This window comes from Conger conger, chromosome 19 (assembly GCF_963514075.1).
Source record: "Conger conger chromosome 19, fConCon1.1, whole genome shotgun sequence".
NCBI classification, from domain to species: Eukaryota; Metazoa; Chordata; class Actinopteri; order Anguilliformes; family Congridae; genus Conger; species Conger conger.
This window is the reverse complement of record NC_083778.1, coordinates 14,290,889-14,317,634: the sequence shown is the minus strand read 5'-3', so window position 1 is coordinate 14,317,634 and position 26,746 is coordinate 14,290,889. Positions and strand designations below refer to the sequence as shown.

At 42.9% G+C, this 26,746-nt stretch overlaps 2 protein-coding genes across 2 annotated transcripts; both read right to left on the bottom strand.

The window, feature by feature from the left end:
• Positions 1-1,449: 1,449 nt before the first annotated feature.
• LOC133119130 (peroxisomal succinyl-coenzyme A thioesterase-like) lies at positions 1,450-13,386 on the bottom strand. The gene is made up of 10 exons (XM_061229558.1): positions 13,191-13,386; positions 8,469-8,568; positions 8,181-8,371; positions 7,800-7,969; positions 6,270-6,389; positions 4,113-4,195; positions 3,922-4,015; positions 3,408-3,488; positions 2,752-2,893; positions 1,450-1,807 (listed from the first exon to the last, which is right to left on the bottom strand). The coding sequence occupies exons 1-10, from the start codon at positions 13,384-13,386 to the stop codon at positions 1,680-1,682; spliced, it is 1,305 nt and encodes a 434-aa protein (XP_061085542.1). The 3' UTR covers positions 1,450-1,679.
• A 5,982-nt stretch (positions 13,387-19,368) lies between these two features.
• On the bottom strand, positions 19,369-25,968 carry LOC133119186 (peroxisomal succinyl-coenzyme A thioesterase-like). Its single transcript, XM_061229649.1, has 10 exons — positions 25,773-25,968; positions 25,440-25,539; positions 25,152-25,342; positions 24,776-24,945; positions 23,668-23,787; positions 21,887-21,969; positions 21,696-21,789; positions 21,182-21,262; positions 20,530-20,671; positions 19,369-19,533 (listed from the first exon to the last, which is right to left on the bottom strand). Exons 1-10 carry the CDS (start codon positions 25,966-25,968, stop codon positions 19,406-19,408), a joined length of 1,305 nt encoding a protein of 434 aa, XP_061085633.1. The 3' UTR covers positions 19,369-19,405.
• Between the last annotated feature and the right edge of the window lie 778 nt (positions 25,969-26,746).

Here is a 26,746-nt window from a genome sequence, read left to right as displayed (position 1 = left end):
AGGTTAGGCTGATTGGAGAGTCTAAATTGCCCATAGGTATAGGTATGAGTATGAGTATGAGTGTGTGTGTGTGAGTGAATGGTGTGTGTGCCCTGCGGTGGACTGGCGACCTGTCCAGGGTGTATTCCTGCCTTTCGCCCAATGTATGCGGGGATAGGCTCCAGCCCCCTGTGACCCTGTTCAGGATAAGTGGTGTAGGGGAAAATTCACAGAACAAAAGATCTCCCTCCTAAAAGCATGATAACCAATCACAAGTCAAAATCAGACTCCACCTTAGTGAGCAGGCTGGTTCCTCCAAAACTCTCGACGATGTGTGCTAAAAGTTTATCAATATATCTGTATTAAAGTATGATATCTACCCTGTATAGTTTCAAAATGATATTGACTGCTAAATTGTGCTAGAATTACACAGCAGCCAGCTGGCAGAGGGGGGGGGGGGGGGGGGCATCTTGAACTGTGTAGACCAAACTGTTAAGGACACGGGCAGAGCAAGATATGACTGTACAGCTGATTTCTCCGGGACTCTTGATGTTTTATGCCAGAAGTGTATCTATTTGACCGAGAACATTAATTATAGCTGAGCTTATGAAAACGCAAGAAACCACAGTGAAAACTGTTGAAATGAGAGTAAAGAATGCTACGTACATTTACTCCCTTAGAGGAGAATAATTAATCAAATGTTTAGTATGTCTGTATATTAGAATAGTGTATTAGAAGTGAATATTAATGAAACGTTTAGTTTGTCTGTATATTTTCAATGATTACTGCTGCTTAGTTCGTCTTATAAAAGCGAAAGATACAGAGTGACGTGTATGGATGACGTGTTAGAGGGAGGGCATCCAGAACTTTATGAGGTCTGGTAGTTTGCCAAGAGCAGGTGCGGGGTGAAGTGAGGACACGTAGTTGGCAGAGTGCCCTGAACTTTGTACAGAGTTGGCAGAGCATAAGGACCGTTGGCAATTTGCCACAATGACGTTGTGGGAGGAGCGTTGGGAGGAGTTACGATAAGAAAAGTGTGGGTGATTTGCCAGAATGAGGTTTGAGGAGGAGTTGTAGGTGGAGTAACTGTGTATAAAATGGGTGTAAAAATGACAGTCGGGGTTCAGTTCTGGAGAGCTGATCCGGCTTCATGTGCTGCTGCTAATAAAGTCTGATTTTCCTGAAGATCTTACTGCCTGGTGTCATCTTTTCCCTCGCGAAGATGTTTTTCGACAAATTGAAGATTTGGACTCTGTCGTTTCCTTGACACGACAGCGGGTTTGGATAATGGATGGATGGACGGATGACATTCCCCATGCTTGGTAGCAAACGTGGCTAACGTCTAATTATCACATGCCACAACAAAAACCGCCACATTTTCTCAAGTTGGATGTTGAGTTCTTGTCGGCTGAAATGTCTACATTTTTAGGCAGACAAAGGAAGCAGCACATGCTTTAATTGGTTGTGGTAGACTGTAAAGAAACAGTAAGATAAAGCTGGAATATGGGGCCATGTGCCCCTTTCATGTACATGGCTACCTTAATTAACCCCATTATAATCTGTTGACATTTAGGGGAAACTAAAAAGTGAATTAAAAGGTTTATGAAAACCGCTGCACCAGGAATGGATGCCCCTGGGTGGCCTGAGAGCGGAGTAGCCAGGAGGGGGACGGTGGACGGAGATGGTCCTCCTGCACGGGGTCACAGGGCCCCGGGGGTTTTCAGGTCTGGGCCGTACAGGTGCTGCTCCAGGAAGGCCAAGATTCTGTGCCAGGAGTCCTCCTGGGCACTAGAGTGCGCTCTGACCTCCCCTCCCCAGAGAGCCACCACTGTGAAGCAAACAAGAGAAGAAGGTCATTATTTGAAATAAGTGGATTTGCTGTGATATTAAAACTCCCAATGTGTCATAGGTATGTGGGCGGAGCCAATCATAGATAATTGCAATTTCAGTATTTTAATAATTAATGCCAGCAAACTCCAGTTCTCCAGTGTGGTTACACATTGGGCAGATGATCCAACTCAATCACCTGAAAGTATTACTCAGTTTCAGTTTTAACATCAGGTTGCAGAAGTGGTGTCAATGATTTGCCTGTTGTTAGCCACAGCCTTCTTGGCAATTAAATAAAGTGGCAACCTGCAGCCTCTTGCCCCAGTATAACGTAAGTTCAAATTTAGGCTAGTTTTAACGTAAATTCAGAGTTACGCCATGACTTAATGTAAACTGGTTGCACCAACTGATTTAGTGACAGTAACGCAAATAACCACACATTACAGCAGTGGTATGCAGAAGAGCATCTCTGAACACACAACGCATTATAACTCTTAAGTGGATAGGTTACAGCAGCAGAAGTCTAATAAAAGTAAAGTCTAGTAAAATGAGTCAAATAAATACCTAATGAAGTGCTCACTGAGTGTATAAAATAGTGTCGCTTTGGATTAAAAGCGTCTGCAAAATGACTAAAATGTAAATGTAAATATAAATGTGTAATACCAGAGGTCAAATGGAACTGAGGCACCCCCTTGTGGCAGACACATAATACTACATCGTGATGAACAAATGAACAAACAGACAGAGAATTATCCTTTTTGGCACCTAAAGCTGAAAAAACCGCAATACCGCGAGTACAATAGTTATTACCACACTGAAGTCATTTGGTCTACATGACAGAAGATCATCATCAGGTTCCTCCTTACCCCACATATTGTGCAGACATGAATATAAAGTCTACAGGTTCCTTACCCCACATCTGACATATCATATACTGTTCTGTACCTTTTCCTCCTGATGCAGCAACCATAAAGTTGCTAGAGGCAATGTGCGGGGTGTAGGGGGGCTCAATCAGGTGTCCCGCCCCAGGGTAGGAGAGGATGGTCAACAGATGACCGTTTCCAGCCTCCTCCATCATCTTCTCCATCTGGAGGAAACGCTTTGTTCACACACAGCAACTGGCAGAGTAAAACTGACCTGTGTGTGTCTGTGTGTGCTTATACGTGTGTGCTAAAACGTTTTTTTGGGGTCTCAGTGCAGATTTATAAATCACATGGTGCACAGACGGGGAATTAGCAGCAATGGAGTACCCGAACATCGATACTATCTTTGAATGATTCATGAAACACATTGTTGAATAAATGTTTTCAAATAGCATTGTCTATTGTATGCGTTAAAAAGTTATACAAGTAAGCATAACAACTCATGACATATTAAGTGTTTATAGACAAGTTTATACAGTTTAAAGCATTTTTAATCATGAAAAAACTGGTTTAAACAGGTGGTTTTAATGTTGTGGCTGATCGGTGTATCTCATCTTGCCTTACACCCATACATATGAAAGGCTAGCTCCACCACTGAATGTACAGACTGGTATGTAAAGACAGAAGCACAGACATCGGTACAGACAGCGGTATAGAGAGCGGGACAGACAGACTCACGTCTTCAGCCGACTCAGCGACTGGGCAGCTCTGATCATCTTCACCCACGATCAACAGCAGAGGACACTGTAACTGCCCCACCTGAAGATCACAACAACCAACAGTGACTAAAGCACCACACTCACAAGCCAATCAGAATGGGCAGAGGGATCTACAGCACAACACTCACCAGCCAATCAGAATGAGAAGAGTGATCTACAGCACAACAATCACCAGCCAATCAGAATGGGAAGAGTGATCTACAGCACAACACTCACAAGCCAATCAGAATGGGCAGAGGGATCTACAGCACCACACTCACAAGCCAATCAGAATGGGCAGAGAGATCTACAGCACAACACTCACCAGCCAATCAGAATGAGAAGAGTGATCTACAGCACAACACTCACCAGCCAATCAGAATGGGAAGAGTGATCTACAGCACAACACTCACCAGCCAATCAGAACGGACAGAATGGGGTGTGCATATCACTGTGTATAAACAATGAGGCAGAGAGAGTTTATATTTACTCACAGCAACCTTCTTGCTGGGGTCGGAGGGTATCGGCAAGAGAAGATCTCGCGAGATCACTCGATGCTCCTCATCATAACGGACCTTGTGGGCATCTCTGAAAACAAAATAAAATGAAATTAATGAATGAATGAATGAATGAACGATACACTGCAGATCACTTTCGCCACACAGAGCTGCAGGGTGACACTCACTTCTCAAAATCCTTAAAGACGTCAGCCACAGATCCCCGCAGTGGCTGCACGTGGCTTCCGCTCACACATACTAGGCACCTGGGCTGGGAGAGAAAGAGCAGGTGGGGTGTAGCATCTGATATGCGGCGTATTTCAGCGTTTCCTAACCGGTGTGCCGCCAGGCAAGGTGTCGCATGAAAAACCCTTTCAAAGAAAAAAAAAAAAAAAAACCTTCACAAAACCCAAATTAAATGTCATTAAAATGCATTTGGCTTCAATGTAATAACATCTTAAGGGATAGCCAACATGGCTTTCACATTTTTTGAGGAAGCTACCAAGTGCTTTGATGGTAGCAGGGTTTATGACATACATTTAGATTTCCAAAAGGTATTTGATAAGGTACCACATGACAGACTCATTATCAGATTGAAAATAGGTTTGATAGCGTAGGCCCTTGGTTAGGGAATTTAATAGCACCAGTCTTAGTGATACTCACAATTTTATTTTCCCGATTCTTGTCTAATTATCGATAACTCGATAAAAAATCCAAGTGAATGTGACGATGATGAAAGGCACTGCTTCAATTAGGATTATGAGTAAGTATTGTCATAAAACAGAAAACCATACAAACATGTAAGATGCAGCATATAGAGACAAACATGAAGACTTACGGACGATGATGACTAAAACACAGGATAGGAAACAACCTCCTGACATTTGAAGGCCTTTGATAGATTAGATGCACTGACACATAGAGGTAACAATAAATAAATAGGCCTGATCGTGACGGCTGAGTGATGTGCTAGTAACCTCTCCTCAGGCCAACAATCCTACTAATGCCAACGGATTTGAAGATCATGGGACAAGAACTGATGTTATTCTCATATTTCTCTTATGCTTATTTAAAAACTATGAGTGAAATATAAAATTATTAATGTAATTGATAGATGAAATGATTGATGTTATTGATAGCTAATGAATTTGCGATGCTAAAATAATTCATAAAAGAGTGAAAAGTTAAAGTTAACTCTCAAGAATGTGAGACCTATTGGTCTCAAAGGGGGGAATGTTGAAGTTTGATCAAAATGCTTTTATTGAAAACCAGGAATGCTTGGAATAATGATGAAGGTTGATTTAAATGCTTTTATTAAAACTGTGAAATGGTTAGAATTGAGAATAAGTGAATAAGTCAGCATGAGTAATTAGAACTGTGTGTCTGTTCAAACACATTGAGCTGCAAAGTAGAGAGTTTGTTTCATGAAAGTGCAGAGAACACTTAATCAGGTGTTTAAAAACCATGCCATTGGATACGACCTGTTTTGACTAAGTGATGCAGGTCAAGCAATGTGGGTCTTTGCAGAGAAATGTTCCGAGTTAGTGATCACCAGCCAGTTTGCCTGCGTCATTACAGAGGCAAAAGGTTAAGACAGCTCAGCTTTCATAGAGTGACAGAAAATATTAAGGCGGGTTAAGAGAGACAATGTGATGTTATATGACAAATGATTGGTTAGCTTTATTGTATAAAGACTAGGATACTTCCTACTGTTACTTTGGAATTCTCTGGTCTCTTGAAGCTTCTTGTAAAGAGCACACAGATTCCCCAGATTAATCTGTTTTATTTTAAACTAAAGATTTGTAATGAAGGCGGCACGGATGGTGCAGTGGGTAGCACTGCCGCCTCACAGCAAGGAGGTCCTGGGTTCGAATCCCCGTCGGCCGGGGCCTCTCTGTGCGGAGTTTGCATGTTCTCCCCGTGTCTGCGTGGGTTTCCTCCGGGTACTCCGGTTTCCTCCCACAGTCCAAAGACATGCACGTTAGGCTGATTGGAGAGTCTAAATTGCCCATAGGTATGAGTGTGTGAGTGAATGGTGTGTGTGCCCTGTGATGGACTGGCGACCTGTCCAGGGTGTATTCCTGCCTTTCGCCCAATGTATGCTGGGATAGGCTCCAGCCCCCCTGCGACCCTGATCAGGATAAGCGGGTTCAGATAATGGATGGATGGATGGATTTGTAATGAACAACTATTGACTGAGTGCTTCTTCAACATCATTGCTGCCAATACAACTTCACCCACGTAAAAGGAACGGGGAGGAAAAGCGACAAAAATATTTCCTCAACATAGGTTTTGCAGAACGCATTTCAGAGTGCCATTTCTCTACACTGACAATGTTCTCTCACCTGGATCACGGACGAGTACACCGCCATCGACAGGACAACGGAGGTGCCAAAGGACAGTCCAAACATGGCGACCCGGTCACTGCACACCTGGGGATGCTCCTTCAGAATGGTGAATGCAGCCTGGCCCAGAAACATTTAAGCACATCATATTCTCCAGTGGGGAGATGACACACACATCCCCCTCCCAAAATTATTGGAACGGCAAGGTCAATTCCTTTGTTTTTGCTAAACACCGAAGACAATTGAGTTCCAGGTCCAAAGTACATCGGATGACAGATCCAAATTTCAGCTTTTATAGGGAGCCGCGGTGGCGCAACAGGCTAAGTTGCACACCGGGGACCGGGGTTCGATTCTCGGTCCTGCCAAAAGCCAAGTTTGGCCGGCTCACGTGGAGCAGCAATAATTGGCTCGCTGCTCCAGAGGGAGGGACTTGGCAGGGTTAGTAGATCGCCGCACAAACAAGCACCTCGGGCGCCTCGGACTCACGGTTCCAACTAGGTAGGCGAGACGGCTTGAAGAAGGCGTGTCGCTCTCCCGTTGGCCGCCGAGGGACGGGGTGTGGGCGGTGTATCTAATACTAGCTCTAATTGAATCAGACAGGGTCCAATTCGCTACCAAATTGGGAGAAAAAGGGAAAAAAATCGGATAAAAAAAAATATATATATATATATATATAATAATTAAAAAAAAAAAAATTCAGCTTTTATTTCCTGGTATTTTCATCTAGATTTATTAAACAACGTAGAGAGCAGCAATATAGATTACAATTACAGCTGATAACAGTTTGCAAACAAGTAAAGACATGAGCCACAAACATTCTGCAACAAAGTTTTATGGACTGATGAGACTAACTCATCATTAAGATTAACTTCCAAAGTGATGAAAAGGCCAAAGTGAAGAGAAAGAAGGGACCTGCTCATGATTCAAAACATACAAGCTCATCTGTGAAACACGGTGGAGGAGGTGTCATTGCTTGGGCTTGCATGGCTGCTGACTGCCAAATTATGGAGAAACATTCTGAGAAATGCGTCCAAACTCAACAGTTTGGTGATGTCCATGGGTCTCAGGGTTGGTGCACTTACTGCAAGCAAGGGATATGCCTACAAATATTAAGTGTTATTTACTTTCTTTTACTTAAATAGTCTCTATTAAAATACTTTTGCTCACCAAAAAATTGGGTGGCCTGATACCAAAGGTTCTTTGTTCTAAGTAGTTTAACACATCTAGGTATAAATACCAGGAAATAAAAGCTGAAATTCTGAGCTCTTGTCACATGTTCATCTTTTTATCTGGACCGCAGATGTATTCACTGTATGGCAAAAGCAAAGGAATTGGCCCCGCTGTTCCAGTACTTTTGGAGGGGACTGTATATACGTATGAATGTAAACATGAAATCATTTTTCTGTGCATATACAGCCGTCCTCTCAGCCAGGTCTCTCCTCCTAAAAGAGACTTTACATCTCAACTGGATTCTGCCTGGTTAAATAAAGCTTAAATGAAAAACGAAATAAATAATAAGTTATCATGTACCTCAAAGTACTGTTTTCCAACTTGTCTAGAGGGGTCTGACAAGGCCTTTGGTGACATGTACTCCAGTGCCATGGAAACGTACCCATGTGATGCAAGCAGGGCGGCACGGTACTCCACTAAGCCTCCACCCCCTCCCCACATGTCCAAAATTCCAGGGAAAGGTCCAGAACCTCAAAGAGAACAACACATTTACCTGTCTGGTGCACACACGCACTCACATACTGCATAGCTGCAGAAGACTGCATGGCTGGCAGAATATAACAGCGAGGCAGAACGGTGCACCCAGGTCGGACTGGCCTTCATGGCTGGACTTTGTTTAATTTGCCTGTCCAAAGACTTTCTAAACAAGATCAAACATTGGCATATCAGTGTTGCAATCACCTGGAGGCAGGAAGAGTGTTGCTCTGACCCCGCCCTCTGTGACCTCTACCCTGCGGACGCCCGGTGCCATGTACCAGCGCTCGGCGACGGCACAAGCCAACGCCTTCGTCTCTCTGAACCCCTGGCTGATGTGGCCACAGTACACGGAGATGTGCACCAACATCGGGGTGCTGAGATCCTTCTTCCGCAACCTGAGGAGTGTTCAAAACACCTTGAATGTTCCTGATGCATCTGATTCCTTTGGGTAATTAACTGTTTACTGGCCAAATTACAGGTGAGGGTGCTAACCTGAGTCCTGTTCTACTCCCAGGCACTGGCTTCATGCTCCAGAGCAGACCCATGGGCTCCATGCCCTGGTACGATCCTCCCACACACACATGTTCTGCAACTACGAACAAAACACACTGAACCTCAAAACAAGCAGGACTTAACAGGAAAGAGTTGGAGGTTGGTAACAAATCAGTGCTTGCCACTGATTCCAGTATAAATTATAGAGCAGCATTTGACAACATCACATACAGTAATGAAATAACTGTCGACGTAATAATAAAGAGCTGCTCAGAATACTGCGCAAACACGTAAATTGCAAGGTGCGATAAAGCGGAGAAATCAGTGAAAAACCTTTCACGGTTCCTTCATCATCGCTGACATAATGTCCAAAAGCCTGCCAGAGGTCGTCATCCTCAGAGCGCAGTAGGGAGTGCAGAGTGACGTCTTGTCCGTGGGACAAATTCTGCACAACCACTCGGAACTTTTCATCCACTAGTCCCCTGGACGGACTGACGGACAGCATGGCGCTCATATTCTTCTCTGACATATTTCTTGTAATACCAAACGAGCCGTCGATACACATAAAACACGTGACCTCGTGAACATTGTACCCTAACCTACGTCTAAAATACTCCATTCCCAGTTGAATACAAACAGAGGGGTGGAGAGTAGAAACCCATCAGCAGCAAGTGAACCGCTGTGGCGCATTCAGAGGGGATGAGACTGCAAGCATATATAAGAGTGTGTACCCAATGGACCGTTGCGTTGTAACGCGGATCCCACGGCTTTTGTGATTGGATTATACCTGATGGAATAAAAGCCTATTATTCAACACTTTGCTGCAAGACTTTTGATTATCAGATTTGGACTGTAAGGTTTGAATTTGAGTTTGAGTTTGAATTTGGACTCAAATTTGTTGTCTTGCTCCTGAATACTACGTTGCCAGATGAAGAAAACAATCAGACAGGTTTTAATAGATTTTTATAGATCAAAAGAATCAATGTTAACAATGCATGCCGCTCTTTGCTTGCTAGGAAATGTGGCTAACGTTGCTAACATTTGCAGCCTGGCCCAGAAACATTTAAGCACATCATATTCTCCAGTGGGGAGATGACACACACATCCCCCTCCCAAAATTATTGGAACGGCAAGGTCAATTCCTTTGTTTTAGCTATACACCGAAGACAATTGAGTTCCAGGTCCAAAGTATATCGGATGACAGATCCAAATTTCAGCTTTTATTTCCTGGTATTTTCATCTAGATTTATTAAACAACATAGAGAGCAGCAATATAGATTACAATTACAGCTGAGAACAGTTTGCAAACAAGTAAAGACATGAGCCACAAACATTCTGCAACAAAGTTTTATGGACTCATGAGACCAAGATTAACTTCCAAAGTGATGAAAAGGTCAAAGTGAAGAGAAAGAAGGGACCTGCTCAGGATTCAAAACATACAAGCTCATCTGTGAAACACGGTGGAGAAAGTGTCATTGCTTGGGCTTGCATGGCTGCTGACTGCCAAATTATGGAGAAACATTCTGAGAAATGCGTCCAAACTCAACAGTTTGGTGATGTCCATGGGTCGCAGGGTTGATGCACTTATTGCAAGCAAGGGATATGCCTACAAATATTAAGTGTTATTTACTTTCTTTTACTTAAATAGTCTCTATTAAAATACTTTTGCTCACCAAAAAATTGGGTGGCCTGATACCAAAGGTGCTATGTTATAAGTAGTTTAACACATCTAGGTATAAATACCAGGAAATAAAAGCTGAAATTCTGAGCTCTTGTCACATGTTCATCTTTTTATCTGGACCGCAGATGTATTCACTGTATTGCAAAAACGAAGGAATTGGCCTTGCTGTTCCAGTTGTCGAGGACCCGGCCCTAGGCCCCCCTGATGAGAGATTGACGGGGGATGGGTTCAGAAGGAATGCATTGTTAACCCCTCGCACACGCCATCGAGGTGGTAGTAAGAACGCCCGTAAGAAGAAAAATATGTGGTACAAGATAAATGTACAACCGTATATGGATACTGAGGAGTCTGAAGTCAGAGGACTTAGATTCAGGGTTTTAAAGAGCAAGGTTAAAGTTCTGACTGAGAATACCCCAACCCTACAGGGGAGGGGCACAATGCCTGGCTAAAGAAAAAAAAAAAAGGAAAACGGAAGGGATGTCAATACCAAAAGAAAATTAAGAGGCTTCAAGGGCCTTCCTGATTATAGCACAAATAATTTATCGGATAGATTCAAAGGACTGACTATAGAAGAGTTGGTGGATGATTTACACTCAGCTATTGGCTGGATGTCCTTTGTAGATCCCTTAAGGCGCCGCTGAGAGGGGCACCTGAACAATGTGTTGAGATGGTGGAGGGCACTAACTTCTGGCTTGTATGAAGTCAAAGTTTGGAGAGAGTCCAAGGAGAGATTATGACAGGGAGACAAATACCAGTGATGAATAGGTTCATTAAAAATTACATAAGAGCTAGTGTTTTTCCACTCGTAGATTAAGATGGTGGAAATTCCCAAACTGGAGGGGCACATGAAATAAAATATTGGGGGAATTTCTTTTGAGGTATGAGAAAATGACAATTGGAAAAACCAGAAATAATTAATATGATCATTAAAAAACAAGTTACATAAGAGATAAATGTCTTCCCGCTTGACATATTGGGGACATTTCTTATCAAAAAAGGTACACTTTTGTATGCAAAAAAGATATATAAGGAATAAGCTTTTAGACCTTAGGATGGGATCTTAGGGCTGTTGAAGAGAGAGCAACGCAAGACAGCTGTAGTCAAGCTGGAGTGGCGCGCTCACTCTGCGCGCCACTCCAGGATATGGATATGGAGAGAGGAGTGACGTACGCGGTGAGGACTCAGCTGAAGAAAGAGCCACGCAGAACAACTATAACCAAGCTGGAGTGGTAATTATAATCTATATTACTTGGTAGGAAGGAAGTAGGAAAGGTAACACATTATAAGTTTCCTTTTATTTTAATATCTTTTATGTCTCATTAAGGTACTATATAAGGTAGAAAAATGTAGAGAAGTTATCATAGTTAGATAAATATAATATTCTAGAAATAGTTTCTTTTTAAACGTCAAGAAGGGGGAGCTATAGGATAAGGCTAAGGCCAAAGAGGATGGATATTGGAGGGGTGTACCTTGATTTTTAAACATCATGGTGGAAAGGTAAATTAGAAAGAGCTAGAGGGGTATATGTAACTTGCATGTGATTAGCAAACTGCAAAAGATGATATGTACACTGTAATCTGTATAACTCTATTCTTTGAATTGATTATAATAAAGTACATCTTACTATAATCATATGTGATAAAGAGTCTTTAGAGGAATACATTGAATACAGGACATCGATTACCAGATTTGCATCACACCCTTCACTTCGAGACTGGGCTGGAAGTTCAGTAGAACTTACCATGGCTCCAGGACGTTCGGAGTACTTGAGTTCGTCCCCGAGACACCTCATGGTGAGGTACTGCTCGTGGGAACGTGAGGTCTGAGCTCGGCAAGGGGTCCGTGGCTCACGACACAGTACTTTTGGAGGGGACTGTATATACGTATGCATGTAAACATGAAATCATTTTTCTGTGCATATACAGCCGTCCTCTCAGCCAGGTCTCTCCTCCTAAAAGAGACTTTAAATCTCAACTGGATTCTGCCTGGTTAAATAAAGCTTAAATGAAAAACGAAATAAATAATAAGTTATCATGTACCTCAAAGTACTGTTTTCCAACTTGTCTAGAGGGGTCTGACAAGGCCTTTGGTGACATGTACTCCAGTGCCATGGAAACGTACCCATGTGATGCAAACCAGGCGGCACGGTACTCCACTAAGCCTCCACCCCCTCCCCACTTGTCCAAAATTCCAGGGAAAGGTCCAGAACCTCAAAGAGAATAACACATTTACCTGTCTGGTGCACACACGCACTCACATACTGCATAGCTGCAGAAGACTGCATGGCTGGCAGAATATAACAGCGAGGCAGAACGGTGCACCCAGGTCGGACTGGCCTTCATGGCTGGACTTTGTTTAATTTGCCTGTCCAAAGACTTTCTAAACAAGATCAAACATTGGCATATCAGTGTTGCAATCACCTGGAGGCAGGAAGAGTGTTGCTCTGACCCCGCCCTCTGTGACCTCTACCCTGCGGACGCCCGGTGCCATGTACCAGCGCTCGGCGACAGCACAAGCCAACGCCTTCGTCTCTCTGAACCCCTGGCTGATGTGGCCACAGTACACGGAGATGTGCACCAACATCGGGGTGCTGAGATCCTTCTTCCGCAACCTGAGGAGTGTTCAAAACACCTTGAATGTTCCTGATGCATCTGATTCCTTTGGGTAATTAACTGTTTACTGGCCAAATTACAGGTGAGGGTGCTAACCTGAGTCCTGTTCTACTCCCAGGCACTGGCTTCATGCTCCAGAACAGACCCATGGGCTCCATGCCCTGGTACGATCCTCCCACACACACATGTTCTGCAACTACGAACAAAACACACTGAACCTCAAAACAAGCAGGACTTAACAGGAAAGAGTTGGAGGTTGGTAACAAATCAGTGCTTGCCACTGATTCCAGTATAAATTATAGAGCAGCATTTGACAACATCACATACAGTAATGAAATAACTGTCGACGTAATAATAAAGAGCTGCTCAGAATACTGCGCAAACACGTAAATTGCAAGGTGCGATAAAGCGGAGAAATCAGTGAAAAACCTTTCACGGTTCCTTCATCATCGCTGACATAATGTCCAAAAGCCTGCCAGAGGTCGTTATCCTCAGAGCGCACAAGGGAGTGCAGAGTGACGTCTTGTCCGTGGGACAAATTCTGCACAACCACTCGGAACTTTTCATCCACTAGTCCCCTGGACGGACTGACGGACAGCAAGGCGCTCATATTGTTCTCAGACATATTTCTTGTAATACTAAACGAAACGTCGATACACATAAAACATGTGACCTCGTGAATATTGTACCCTAACCTACGTCTACAACGTCTGGTTAGTATGTTAGAGCAAGGTAAAGACGACATTACCAGTCTAATACAAATTCGCAAAGTTTCTTGATTACAAACGTACTGTATAATCAGAATTCGAGTTATAACAAATAAAATGCAGACAATGAAAATGCAACCTGGGAAATGTTTAAATACATTTAGGAATGACCCATAACTTCACATAACAATCAGCTGCTAACGTTTTTCTGACACTGCCACGCTGTACGACTTAAGGTAAACCAAGTCGTTCTAGCAACGTATTGAGGTGGATCGCAACCATCACTCGTAAAAACTTCTACTACTACGACTGGCGCAATAACGTAGCTACTATGGCAGTTGCACAAGTTTTAATAACTTCATCCTGAATCAATTATACAGTATCTATTTCATTTTGACGGTTAAAAAAGGATACTGAAACGTTCAATCGATTAACTCCGTCTACGTTTGCCAGGCATACGTTCTTATGCTTATATAGGAAATGAAGGAGGGGCTTATTCATTCTGCTGAAATTGCAGACCGTTAATTTGCAAGTATGATGCTGAGTATGATGTAGCGCAGTGGTTAAGAATCGAATCCCAGCGCAGCCACAATAAGATCCGCACAGCCATTGGGCCATTGAGCAAAGCCCTTAACCCTGCATTACCCCAGGGAGGATTGGGGGGACTGTACGTCACTCTGGATAAGAGCGTCTGCCAAATGCCTATAATGTCTAAAGTCCAAGGTGTGTGTGTGTGTGTGTGTGTGTGTGTGTCTGTGTGTAAATAATTTAAGTTCTTCAAGCCAGGACCAGGCCTGAATCATGCAATCAAATTATATGATAAATCCTAGAAAACACTCAATGATCACTATTTGGTAAACCGGTCTACCAGCTTGTTAATGCAAACATCTAATCAGCCAACCATGTTGCAGCACAAAAGCATGCGCACATGGTCAAGATGTTTGGTTGTTGTTCAGATTAAACATCACAATGGAGAAGACACATGACCCAAGAGACTTTGACTGTTGAATGGTTATTGGTGGCAGACAGGGTGTCACAGGAAAAGCATCACAGAAACTGCGTGACCTCCTGGGATTTTGACACACACAACAGACCCTACAGTTTACAGAGAATGATGCGAAAAACGCTTTAGTGAGCGGCAGTTCTGTGGGTGAAAAGGAGTTCAGTGTGTTTATGTTTCACACAGTTGGAGGTAAAAAGGGAAAACCATGACCTTTGCAGCCTTGTACTCCAGAATAATTGTAAAACTACTAAAAATATTTTCAAAATATATGTTAAAATGCAGGATCTTGTACTTTGGTCATACCCTGTAGTATAACATTTCATACTTGTGCTATAAAACACCAGTGTGTCCTCGCATTTAATGGCAGCTTGATGTCATGTAGACGGTGTGACGTTTTTTTTTTTATATTAAATTATTTTTAACAAACAGGTCTTTATAAAGCAAGTAAAAAATAAATAAATAAATAAAAGGTCTATGAACCAGATGAAAACAGACGTAGTATTCATTTTCTGATGCGTAATAATAAAAATGCTTGATCTCTGCAGTCACCAACGCACCCACCTCCCAACACTCTCAGGCCAGGAGTGACCACAACAGCCCCACCCAGTCAGGTTTATTTCCCAACCCCAGCAGATGAATTTCCAGGTCTGATGACCTCCAAGCCTGTGCAGCAGCGATACAAGGATACAACAAAATTGCAGCTAAAAACCTACACATATAAAACTGAGAGGAGCCCTCTCAATCACAAACTGCATCGACAAACACCAACAAAGACCACCTGAAACAGTGACGCATCCAGGAAGCAGCATCCACCAATCAACAGTTGTCATTGTTAGTTACACCTCCGTCTGTGATTGGAGCTGTGTTTTCTACCAGCAGGGTGACATCACAATGGTCTATCCATACTTCAGCGTCCCATTTGCGGACTCCCTCGGTCGTGGGGCACACCCAGTTACCATGGAGACGGCCTTTTCCTGACAGCTCTGTGCAGGATCACTTTGCAATCAGCTCAGACCAAGTGACAAAACAGGATTTGAGGGAGTAATACGGCAGACATTTTTCATTTTACAAAATCAAAAAATGTATGTGAAGCGTTCACCGTTTCGGTGCCGCTGTAACGCAATCGTGAATTAACTTAATTTTAAAGGACAATTTACATGGTATGCTATGAATAATATAACTGATATTATTCCCCTGGTTACAACTTTTATGGACCACCAAGCTGGCAGAATTACGCTCTTTACTGAATGAAACAAATGCAATTCTCGAGTGAGACTTTGCAGAAGACTGCATGGCTGGCAGAATATAACAGCGAGGCAGAACGGTGCACCCAGGTCGGACTGGCCTTCATGGCTGGACTTTGTTTAATTTGCCTGTCCAAAGACTTTCTAAACAAGAGCAAACATTGGCATAAGGTTTGACCAGTTTGTTAACAGGCTATGGGAAAGTCACTGACTTTTTAGTGTGACAGTGGCTTAGAGAAATGCACTCAGTCAGCAATTTATTAGGTAGACCTCTACGCCAGCTTGTTAATGCAAATATTTCATCAGCCAATCCTGTGGCAGCAACTAAATGCATAAAAACTGCTGATGTGGTCAAAAGGTTCAGCTGTTGTTCAGACCAAATTAAGAAATATGATCTAAGTGACTTTGACACACACCAACCTCCTGCACCTGGAGCATTCATTCTCAGTTACTTCCATCACTGGTAAATTAATGGCATTGTTTCCATTTACATGTTGAACTGATTGAATTGAAAGTGGATTGACCAGCTCTCAGCTGTATCATGCGATTATCATACAGGTATCCTAACTCTCCAGCAGGGGGCAGTGTGTGTTTCGGTCATTGACACTGAAATCAACCATGTGGAGCGGCCAGGGATCTCCTGTGTGTCAGTGGGTTGGGGCCCATGTACTTTGGGGACCATGGGATACTATGACACCAGTGACCTTTGGGTCATGCCATTTCTTCTCTCTACTCCCACCCTCTCCCCCTCTCCTCTTTTCTCTCCTCTCTTTCTCTGCCTCTCTTCCTCTTCTGCCTCGTATATCACTCCATAGGTCTTTACCAGCTTTGTCTTTTACATAAATATTATGTTCACCCAAAAATGTTCAGGTTATGATGTCAACACCATCAATAGGACATTTGGTCTTGGGAATTTGAGTCATTGCCACGATATGACTTAGCTGAAGCTGCATGACACGGTTTTGTTTGACTAATTCCTTACAATGTTGCTGTACTATCTAGCACACCACATCAATTCTTTTCATTGTTATAAGGGCGACATTGGCTCAGGCGGTCCCTGAGCAAGACACCTAACCCTGAATGCTCCTGACGAGCTGGTTTGGTGCCTTGCATTGGCAGCCAATCACTGCTGGTGTATGAATGGGTGAATGGGTGAATGAGAAGCATAAATTGTACAGCGCATTGGATAAAGGGGCTATATAAATGCATATGAATAAATAAAAGGTTATATGAATAAATATAACCAAAACAGCAATAACCCCAATGTGTAGTATGGAATATTTTCCTTATTTATCCTATGTATCAGTATTGACCAATAATGTGACTGAAAGTATATATATTGCACAAACAGCACTGAAGTATCATATTTGCACTGTTTTGTACTCTGAACCGCTGTGGCGCATCCAGAGGGGATGAGACTGCAAGCATATATACGAGTGTGTACCCAACGCGGATCCCACGGCTTTTGTGATTGGATTATACCTGATGGAATAAAAGCCTATTATTCAACACTTTGCTGCAAGACTCTTGATTATCAGATTTGGACTGTAAGATTTGAATTTGGACTCAAATTTGTTGTCTTGGGGAACCACAACAGTAGCTTAGAGCTCTTCAAATCATGCTCCCGAATGCTACGTTGCCAGATGAAGAAAACAATAAGACGGGTTTTTATAGATTAAAAGAATCAATGTTAACATTGCATGCCGCTCTTTGCTTGCTAGGAAACGTGGCTAACGTTGGTAACATTTGTAATGGATCATGGCGAAAACTGAAGTTTAGCATTAACGTTATGCATGACATTCCCCATGCTTGGTAGCAAACGTGTCTAACGTTGGTAGCATTTGTAATGGATCATGACGAAAACTGAAGTTTAACATTAACGTTATGCATGACATTCCCCAGCCGGCACGGATGTGGGTAGCACTGCCGCCTCACAGCAAGGAGCTCCTGGGTTCGAATCCCCGTCGGCCGGGGCCTCTCTGTGCGGAGTTTGCATGTTCTCCCCATGTCTGCGTGGGTTTCCTCCGGGTACTCCGGTTTCCTCCCACAGTCCAAAGACATGCAGGTTAGGCTGATTGGAGAGTCTAAATTGCCCATAGGTATAGGTATGAGTATGAGTATGAGTGTGTGTGTGTGAGTGAATGGTGTGTGTGCCCTGCGGTGGACTGGCGACCTGTCCAGGGTGTATTCCTGCCTTTCGCCCAATGTATGCTGGGATAGGCTCCAGCCCCCTGTGACCCTGTTCAGGATAAGCGGTGTAGGGGAAAATTCACAGAACAAAAGATCTCCCTCCTAAAAGCATGATAACCAATCACAAGTCAAAATCAGACTCCACCTTAGTGAGCAGGCTGGTTCCTCCAAAACTCTCGACGATGTGTGCTAAAAGTTTATCAATATATCTGTATTAAAGTATGATATCTACCCTGTATAGTTTCAAAATGATATTAACTGCTAAATTGTGCTAGAATTACACAGCAAATTGTTAAGGACACGGGCAGAGCAAGATATGACTGTACAGCTGATTTCTCCGGGACTCTTGATGTTTTATGCCAGAAGTGTATCTATTTGACCGAGAACATTAATTATAGCTGAGCTTGTGAAAACGCAAGAAACCACAGTGAAAACTGTTGAAATGAGAGCAAAGAATGCCACGTACATTTACTCCCTTAGAGGAGAATAATTAATCAAATGTTTAGTATGTCTGTATATTAGAATAGTGTATTAGAAGTGAATATTAATGAAACGTTTAGTTTGTCTGTATATTTTCAATGATTACTGCTGCTTAGTTCGTCTTATAAAAGCGAAAGATACAGAGTGACGTGTATGGATGACGTGTTAGAGGGAGGGCATCCAGAACTTTATGAGGTCTGGTAGTTTGCCAAGAGCAGGTGCGGGGTGAAGTGAGGACACGTAGTTGGCAGAGTGCCCTGAACTTTGTACAGAGTTGGCAGAGCATAAGGACCGTTGGCAATTTGCCACAATGACGTTGTGGGAGGAGCGTTGGGAGGAGTTACGATAAGAAAAGTGTGGGTGATTTGCCAGAATGAGGTTTGAGGAGGAGTTGTAGGTGGAGTAACTGTGTATGAAATGGGTGTAAAAATGACAGTCGGGGTTCAGTTCTGGAGAGCTGATCCGGCTTCATGTGCTGCTGCTAATAAAGTCTGATTTTCCTGAAGATCTTACTGCCTGGTGTCATCTTTTCCCTCGCGAAGATGTTTTTCGACAAATTGAAGATTTGGACTCTGTCGTTTCCTTGACACGACAGCGGGTTTGGATAATGGATGGATGGACGGATGACATTCCCCATGCTTGGTAGCAAACGTGGCTAACGTCTAATTATCACATGCCACAACAAAAACCGCCACATTTTCTCAAGTTGGATGTTGAGTTCTTGTCGGCTGAAATGTCTACATTTTTAGGCAGACAAAGGAAGCAGCACATGCTTTAATTGGTTGTGGTAGACTGTAAAGAAACAGTAAGATAAAGCTGGAATATGGGGCCATGTGCCCCTTTCATGTACATGGCTACCTTAATTCACCCCAATATAATCTGTTGACATTTAGAGGAAACTAAAATGTGAATTAAAAGGTTTATGAAAACCACTGCACCAGGAATGGATGCCCCTGGGTGGCCTGAGAGCAGAGTAGCCAGGAGGGGGACGGTGGATGGAGATGGTCCTCCTGCACGGGGTCACAGGGCCCCGGGGGTTTTCAGGTCTGGGCCGTACAGGTGCTGCTCCAGGAAGGCCAAGATTCTGTGCCAGGAGTCCTCCTGGGCACTAGAGTGCGCTCTGACCTCCCCTCCCCAGAGAGCCACCACTGCGAAGCAAACAAGAGAAGAAGGTCATTATTTGAAATAAGTGGATTTGCTGTGATATTAAAACTCCCAACGTGTCATAGGTATGTGGGCGGAGCCAATCATAGATAATTGCAATTTCAGTATTTTAATAATTAATGCCAGCAAACTCCAGTTCTCCAGTGTGGTTACACATTGGGCAGATGATCCAACTCAATCACCTGAAAGTATTACTCAGTTTCAGTTTTAACATCAGGTTGCAGAAGTGGTGTCAATGATTTGCCTGTTGTTAGCCACAGCCTTCTTGGCAATTAAATAAAGTGGCAACCTGCAGCCTCTTGCCCCAGTATAACGTAAGTTCCAATTTAGGCTAGTTTGAACGTAAATTCAGAGTTACGCCATAACTTAATGTAAACTGGTTGCACCAACTGATTTAGTGACAGTAACGCAAATAACCACACATTACAGCAGTGGTATGCAGAAGAGCATCTCTGAACACACAACGCATTATAACTCTTAAGTGGATAGGTTACAGCAGCAGAAGTCTAATAAAAGTAAAGTCTAGTAAAATAAGTCAAATAAATACCTAATGAAGTGCTCACTGAGTGTATAAAATAGTGTCGCTTTGGATTAAAAGCGTCTGCAAAATGACTAAAATGTAAATGTAAATATAAATGTGTAATACCAGAGGTCAAATGGAACTGAGGCACCCCCTTGTGGCAGACACATAATACTACATCGTGATGAACAAATGAACGAACAGACAGAGAATTATCCTTTTTGGCACCTGAAGCTGAAAAAACCGCAATACCGCGAGTACAACAGTTATTATCACACTGAAGTAATTTGGTCTACATGACAGAAGATCATCATCAGGTTCCTCCTTACCCCACATATTCTGCAGACATGAATATAAAGTCTAGTGCACTCTAGCAAATAGGCCAATCAGTAAAAAATGGAAAGATGCAAAGCAACAGGTTCCTTACCCCACATCTTACATATCACATACTGTTCTGTACCTTTTCCTCCTGACGCAGTAACAATGTAGTTGCTAAAGGCAATGTGCGGGGTGTAGGGGGGCTCAATCAGGTGTCCCGCCCCAGGGTAGGAGAGGATGGTCAACAGATGACCGTTTCCAGCCTCCTCCATCATCTTCTCCATCTGGAGGAAAAGCTTTGTTCACACACAGCCACTGGCAGAGTAAAACTGACCTGTGTGTGTCTGTGTGTGCTTATGCATGTGTGCTAAAACGTTTTTTTGGGGTCTCAGAGCAGATTTATAAATCACATGGTGCACAGACGGGGAATTAGCAGCAATGGAGTAAACATCGATACTATCTTTGAATGATTCATGAAACACATTGTTGAATAAATGTTTTCAAATAGCATTGTCTATTGTATGCGTTAAAAAGTTATACAAGTAAGCATAACAACTCATGACATATTAAGTGTTTATAGACAAGTTTATACAGTTTAAAGCATTTTTAATCATGAAAAAACTGGTTTAAACAGGTGGTTTTAATGTTGTGGCTGATCGGTGTATCTCATCTTGCCTTACACCCATACATATGAAAGGCTAGCTCCACCACTGAATGTACAGACTGGTATGTAAAGACAGAAGCACAGACATCAGTACAGACAGCGGTATAGAGAGCGGGACAGACAGACTCACGTCTTCAGCCGACTCAGCAGATGCGCAGTTCTGATCATCTTCACCCACGATCAACAGCAGAGGACACTGTAACTGCCCCACCTGAAGATCACAACAACCAACAGTGACTAAAGCACCACACTCACAAGCCAATCAGAATGGGCAGAGGGATCTACAGCACAACACTCACCAGCCAATCAGAATGAGAAGAGTGATCTACAGCACAACAATCACCAGCCAATCAGAATGGGAAGAGTGATCTACAGCACAACACTCACAAGCCAATCAGAATGGGCAGAGGGATCTACAGCACCACACTCACAAGCCAATCAGAATGGGCAGAGAGATCTACAGCACAACACTCACCAGCCAATCAGAATGAGAAGAGTGATCTACAGCACAACACTCACCAGCCAATCAGAATGGGAAGAGTGATCTACCGTACAACACTCACCAGTCAATCAGAACGGACGGAATGGGGTGTGCATATCACTGTGTATAAACAATGAGGCAGAGAGAGTTTATATTTACTCACAGCAACCTTCTTGCTGGGGTCGGAGGGTATCGGCAAGAGAAGATCTCGCGAGATCACTCGATGCTCCTCATCATAACGGACCTTGTGGGCATCTCTGAAAACAAAATAAAATGAAATTAATGAATGAATGAATGAATGAACGATACACTGCAGATCACTTTCGCCACACAGAGCTGCAGGGTGACACTCACTTCTCAAAATCCTTAAAGACGTCAGCCACAGATCCCCGCAGTGGCTGCACGTGGCTTCCGCTCACACATACCAGGCACCTGGGCTGGGAGAGAAAGAGCAGGTGGGGTGTAGCATCTGATATGAGGCGTATTTCAGCGTTTCCTAACCGGTGTGCCGCCAGGCAAGGTGCCGCATGAAAAACACTTTCAAAGAAAAAAAAAAAAAAAACCTTCACAAAACCCAAATTAAATGTCATTAAAATGCATTTGGCTTCAATGTAATAACATCTTAAGGGATAGCCAACATGGCTTTCACATTCTTTGAGGAAGCTACCAAGGGCTTTGATGGTAGCAGGGTTTATGACATACATTTAGATTTCCAAAAGGTATTTGATAAGGTACCACATGGCAGACTCATTATCAGATTGAAAATAGGTTTGGTAGCGTAGGCCCTTGGTTAGGGAATTTAATAGCACCAGTCTTAGTGATACTCACAATTTTATTTTCCCGATTCTTGTGTAATTATCGATAACTCGATAAAAAATCCAAGTGAATGTGACGATGATGAAAGGCACTGCTTCAATTAGGATTATGAGTAAGTATTGTCATAAAACAGAAAACCACACAAACATGTAAGATGCAGCACATAGAGACAAACATGAAGACTTACGGACGATGATGACTAAAACACAGGATGGGAAACAACCTCCTGACATTTGAAGGCCTTTGATAGATTAGATGCACTGACACATAGAAGTAACAATAAATAAATAGGCCTGATTGCGACGGCTGAGTGATGTGCTAGTAACCTCTCCTCAGGCCAACAATCCAACTAATGCCAACGGATTTGAAGATCATGGGACAAGAACTGATGTTATTCTCATATTTCTCTTATGCTTATTTAAAAACTATGAGTGAAATATAAAATTATTAATGTAATTGATAGATGAAATGATTGATGTTATTGATAGCTAATGAATTTGCGATGCTAAAATAATTCATAAAAGAGTGATAACGTTAAAGTTAACTCTCAAGAATGTGAGACCTAGTGGTCTCAAAGGGGGGAATGTTGAAGTTTGATCAAAATGCTCCTATTGAAAACCAGGAATGCTTAGAATAATGATGAAGTTTGATTTAAATGCTTTTATTAAAACTGTGAAATGGTTAGAATTGAGAATAAGTGAATAAGTCAGCATGAGTAATTAGAACTGTGTGTCTGTTCAAACACATTGAGCTGCAAAGAAGAGAGTTTGTTTCATGAAAGTGCAGAGAACACTTAATCAGGTGTTTAAAAACCATGCCATTGGATACGACCTGTTTTGACTAAGTGATGCAGGTCAAGCAATGTGGGTTTTGCAGAGAAATGTTCCGAGTTAGTGATCACCAGCCAGTTTGCCTGCGTCATTATAGAGGCAAAAGGTTAAGACAGCTCAGCTTTCATAGAGTGACAGAAAATATTAAGGCGGGTTAAGAAAGACAATGTGATGTTACATGACAAATGATTGGTTAGCTTTATTGTATAAAGACTAGGATACTTCCTACTGTTACTTTGGAATTCTCTGGTCTCTTGAAGCTTCTTGCACGGAGCACACAGATTCCTCAGATTAATCTGTTTTATTTTAAACTAAAGATTTGTAATGAACAACTATTGACTGAGTGCTGCTTCAACATCATTGCTGTCAATACAACTTCACCCACGTAAAAGGAACGGGGAGGAAAAGCGACAAAAATATTTCCTCAACATAGGTTTTGCAGAACGCATTTCAGAGTGCCATTTCTCTACACTGACAATGTTCTCTCACCTGGATCACGGACGAGTACACCGCCATCGACAGGACAACGGAGGTGCCAAAGGACAGTCCAAACATGGCGACCCGGTCACTGCACACCTGGGGATGCTCCTTCAGAATGGTGAATGCAGCCTGGCCCAGAAACATTTAAGCACATCATATTCTCCAGTGGGGAGATGACACACACATCCCCCTCCCAAAATTATTGGAACGGCAAGGTCAATTCCTTTGTTTTTGCTATACACCGAAGACAATTGAGTTCCAGGTCCAAAGTATATCGGATGACAGATCCAAATTTCAGCTTTTATTTCCTGGTATTTTCATCTAGATTTATTAAACAACATAGAGAGCAGCAATATAGATTACAATTACAGCTGAGAACAGTTTGCAAACAAGTAAAGACATGAGCCACAAACATTCTGCAACAAAGTTTTATGGACTGATGAGACCAAGATTAACTTCCAAAGTGATGAAAAGGTCAAAGTGAAGAGAAAGAAGGGACCTGCTCATGATTCAAAACATACAAGCTCATCTGTGAAACACGGTGGAGGAAGTGTCATTGCTTGGGCTTGCATGGCTGCTGACTGCCAAATTATGGAGAAACATTCTGAGAAATGCGTCCAAACTCAACAGTTTGGTGATGTCCATGGGTCGCAGGGTTGATGCACTTATTGCAAGCAAGGGATATGCCTACAAATATTAAGTGTTATTTACTTTCTTTTACTTAAATACTCTCCATTAAAGTACTTTTGCGCACCAAAAAATTGGGTGGCCTGATACCAAAGATGCTATGTTCTAAGTAGTTTAACACATCTAGGTGTAAATACCAGGAAATAAAAGCAGAAATTCTGAGCTCTTGTCACATGTTCATCTTTTTATCCGGACCGCAGATGTATTCACTGTATTGCAAAAGCAAAGGAATTGGCCTCGCTGTTCCAGTACTTTTGGAGGGGACTGTATATACGTATGCATGTAAACATTAAATCATTTTTCTGTGCATATACAGCCGTCCTCTCAGCCAGGTCTCTCCTCCTAAAAGAGACTTTACATCTCAACTGGATGCGGCCTGGTTAAATAAAGCTTAAATGAAAAACGAAATAAATAATAAGTTATCATGTACCTCAAAGTACTGTTTTCCAACTTGTCTAGAGGGGTCTGACAAGGCCTTTGGTGACATGTACTCCAGTGCCATGGAAACGTACCCATGTGATGCAAGCAGGGCGGCACGGTACTCCACTAAGCCTCCACCCCCTCCCCACATGTCCAAAATTCCAGGGAAAGGTCCAGAACCTCAAAGAGAACAACACATTTACCTGTCTGGTGCACACACGCACTCACATACTGCATAGCTGCAGAAGATTGCATGGCTGCTGACCTCGCAGAATATAACAGCGAGGCAGAACGGTGCACCCAGGTCTGGCTGGACTTTGTTTAATTTGCCTGTACAAAGACTTTCTAAACAAGATCAAACATTGGCACGGCAGTGTTGCAATCACCTGGAGGCAGGAAGAGCGTTCCTCTGACCCCGCCCTCTGTGACCTCTACCCTCCGGACGCCTGGCGCCATGTACCAGCGCTCGGCGACGGCACAAGCCAACGCCTTCGTCTCTCTGAACCCCTGGCTGATGTGGCCACAGTACACAGAGATGTGCACCAACATCGGGGTGCTGAGATCCTTCTTCCGCAACCTGAGGAGTGTTCAAAACACCTTGAATGTTCCTGATGCATCTCATCCCTTTGGGTAATTAACTGTTTACTGGCCAAATTACAGGTGAGGGTGCTAACCTGAGTCCTGTCCTACTCCCAGGCACAGGCTTCATGCTCCAGAGCAGACCCATGGGCTCCACGCCCTGGTACGATCCTCCCACACACACATGTTCTGCAACTACGAACAAAACACACTGAACCTCAAAACAAGCAGGACTTAACAGTTAAGAGTTGGAGGTTGGTAACAAATCAGTGCATGCCACTGATTCCAATATAAATTATAGAGCAGCATTTCACAACATCACATACAGTCATGAAATAACTGTCGACGTAATAATAAAGAGCTGCTCAGAATACTGCGCAAACACGTAAATTGCAAGGTGCGATAAAGCGGAGAAATCAGTGAAAAACCTTTCACGGTTCCTTCATCATCGCTGACATAATGTCCAAAAGCCTGCCAGAGGTCGTCATCCTCAGAGCGCAGTAGCGAGTGCAGAGTAACGTCTTGTCCATAGAACAAATTCTTCACAACCACTCGGAACTTTTCATCCACTAGTCCCCTGGACGGACGGACGGACAGCAAGGCGCTCATATTGTTCTCAGACATATTTCTTGTAATACTAAACGAGACGTCGATACACATAAAACACGTGACCTTTTGAATATTGTACCCTAACCTACGTCTACGACTTCAGGTTAGCGTGTTAGAGGTAAATACTCCATTCCCAGTCTAATACAAATTCGCAAAGTTTCTTGATTACAAACGTACTGTATAATCAGAATACGAGTTATAACAAATAAAATGCAGACAATGAAAATGCAACCTGGGAAATGTTTAAATACATTTAGGAATGACCCATAACTTCACATAACAATCAGCTGCTAACGTTTTTCTGACACTGGCACGCTGTACGACTTAAGGTAAATCAAGTCGTTATAGCAACGTATTGAGGTGGATCGGAACCATCACTCGTAAAAACTTCTACTACTACGACTGGCGCAATAACGTAGCTACTATGGCAGTTGCACAAGTTTTAATAACTTCGTCCTGAATCAATTATACAGTATCTATTTCATTTTGACGGTTAAAAAAGGATACTGAAACGTTCAATCGATTAACTCCGTCTACGTTTGCCGGGCATACGTTTTTATGCTTATATAGGAAATGAAGGAGGGGCTTATTCATTCTGCTGAAATTGCAGGCCGTTAATTTGCAAGTATGATGCTGTGAATATAATCACTGAGACTTAAGTATTTCAGTCCGTTTGTTTCTTTCACTTGCATTCACATTTGAACCCCAAGACCACTGTAAGTGGGCAGCCTGTAGTGTAGTGGTTAAGGTAAATGACTGAGACAGGTAAGGTAAGGGGTTCGAATCCCAGCAT

Bases quoted from the DNA above. Each gene is read 5' to 3' on its own strand.
- LOC133119130 (XM_061229558.1), bottom strand. From the start codon at position 13,386: ATGTCTGAGAACAATATGAGCGCCTTGCTGTCCGTCAGTCCGTCCAGG. The intron at 6,390-7,799 runs GTACATGATAAC...TTTCTGGGCCAG, and splicing joins TTGGAAAACAGTACTTTGAG to GCTGCATTCACCATTCTGAA. The intron at 4,196-6,269 runs GTGAGAGAACAT...TTTCTCTCCCAG, and splicing joins TGTACTCGTCCGTGATCCAG to CCCAGGTGCCTAGTATGTGT.
- LOC133119186 (XM_061229649.1), bottom strand. From the start codon at position 25,968: ATGTCTGAGAACAATATGAGCGCCTTGCTGTCCGTCCGTCCGTCCAGG. The intron at 24,946-25,151 runs GTGATTGCAACA...GTTCTCTTTGAG, and splicing joins AACGCTCTTCCTGCCTCCAG to GTTCTGGACCTTTCCCTGGA. The intron at 21,790-21,886 runs GTGAGTGTCACC...TTTTGTTTTCAG, and splicing joins GTCTTTAAGGATTTTGAGAA to AGATGCCCACAAGGTCCGTT.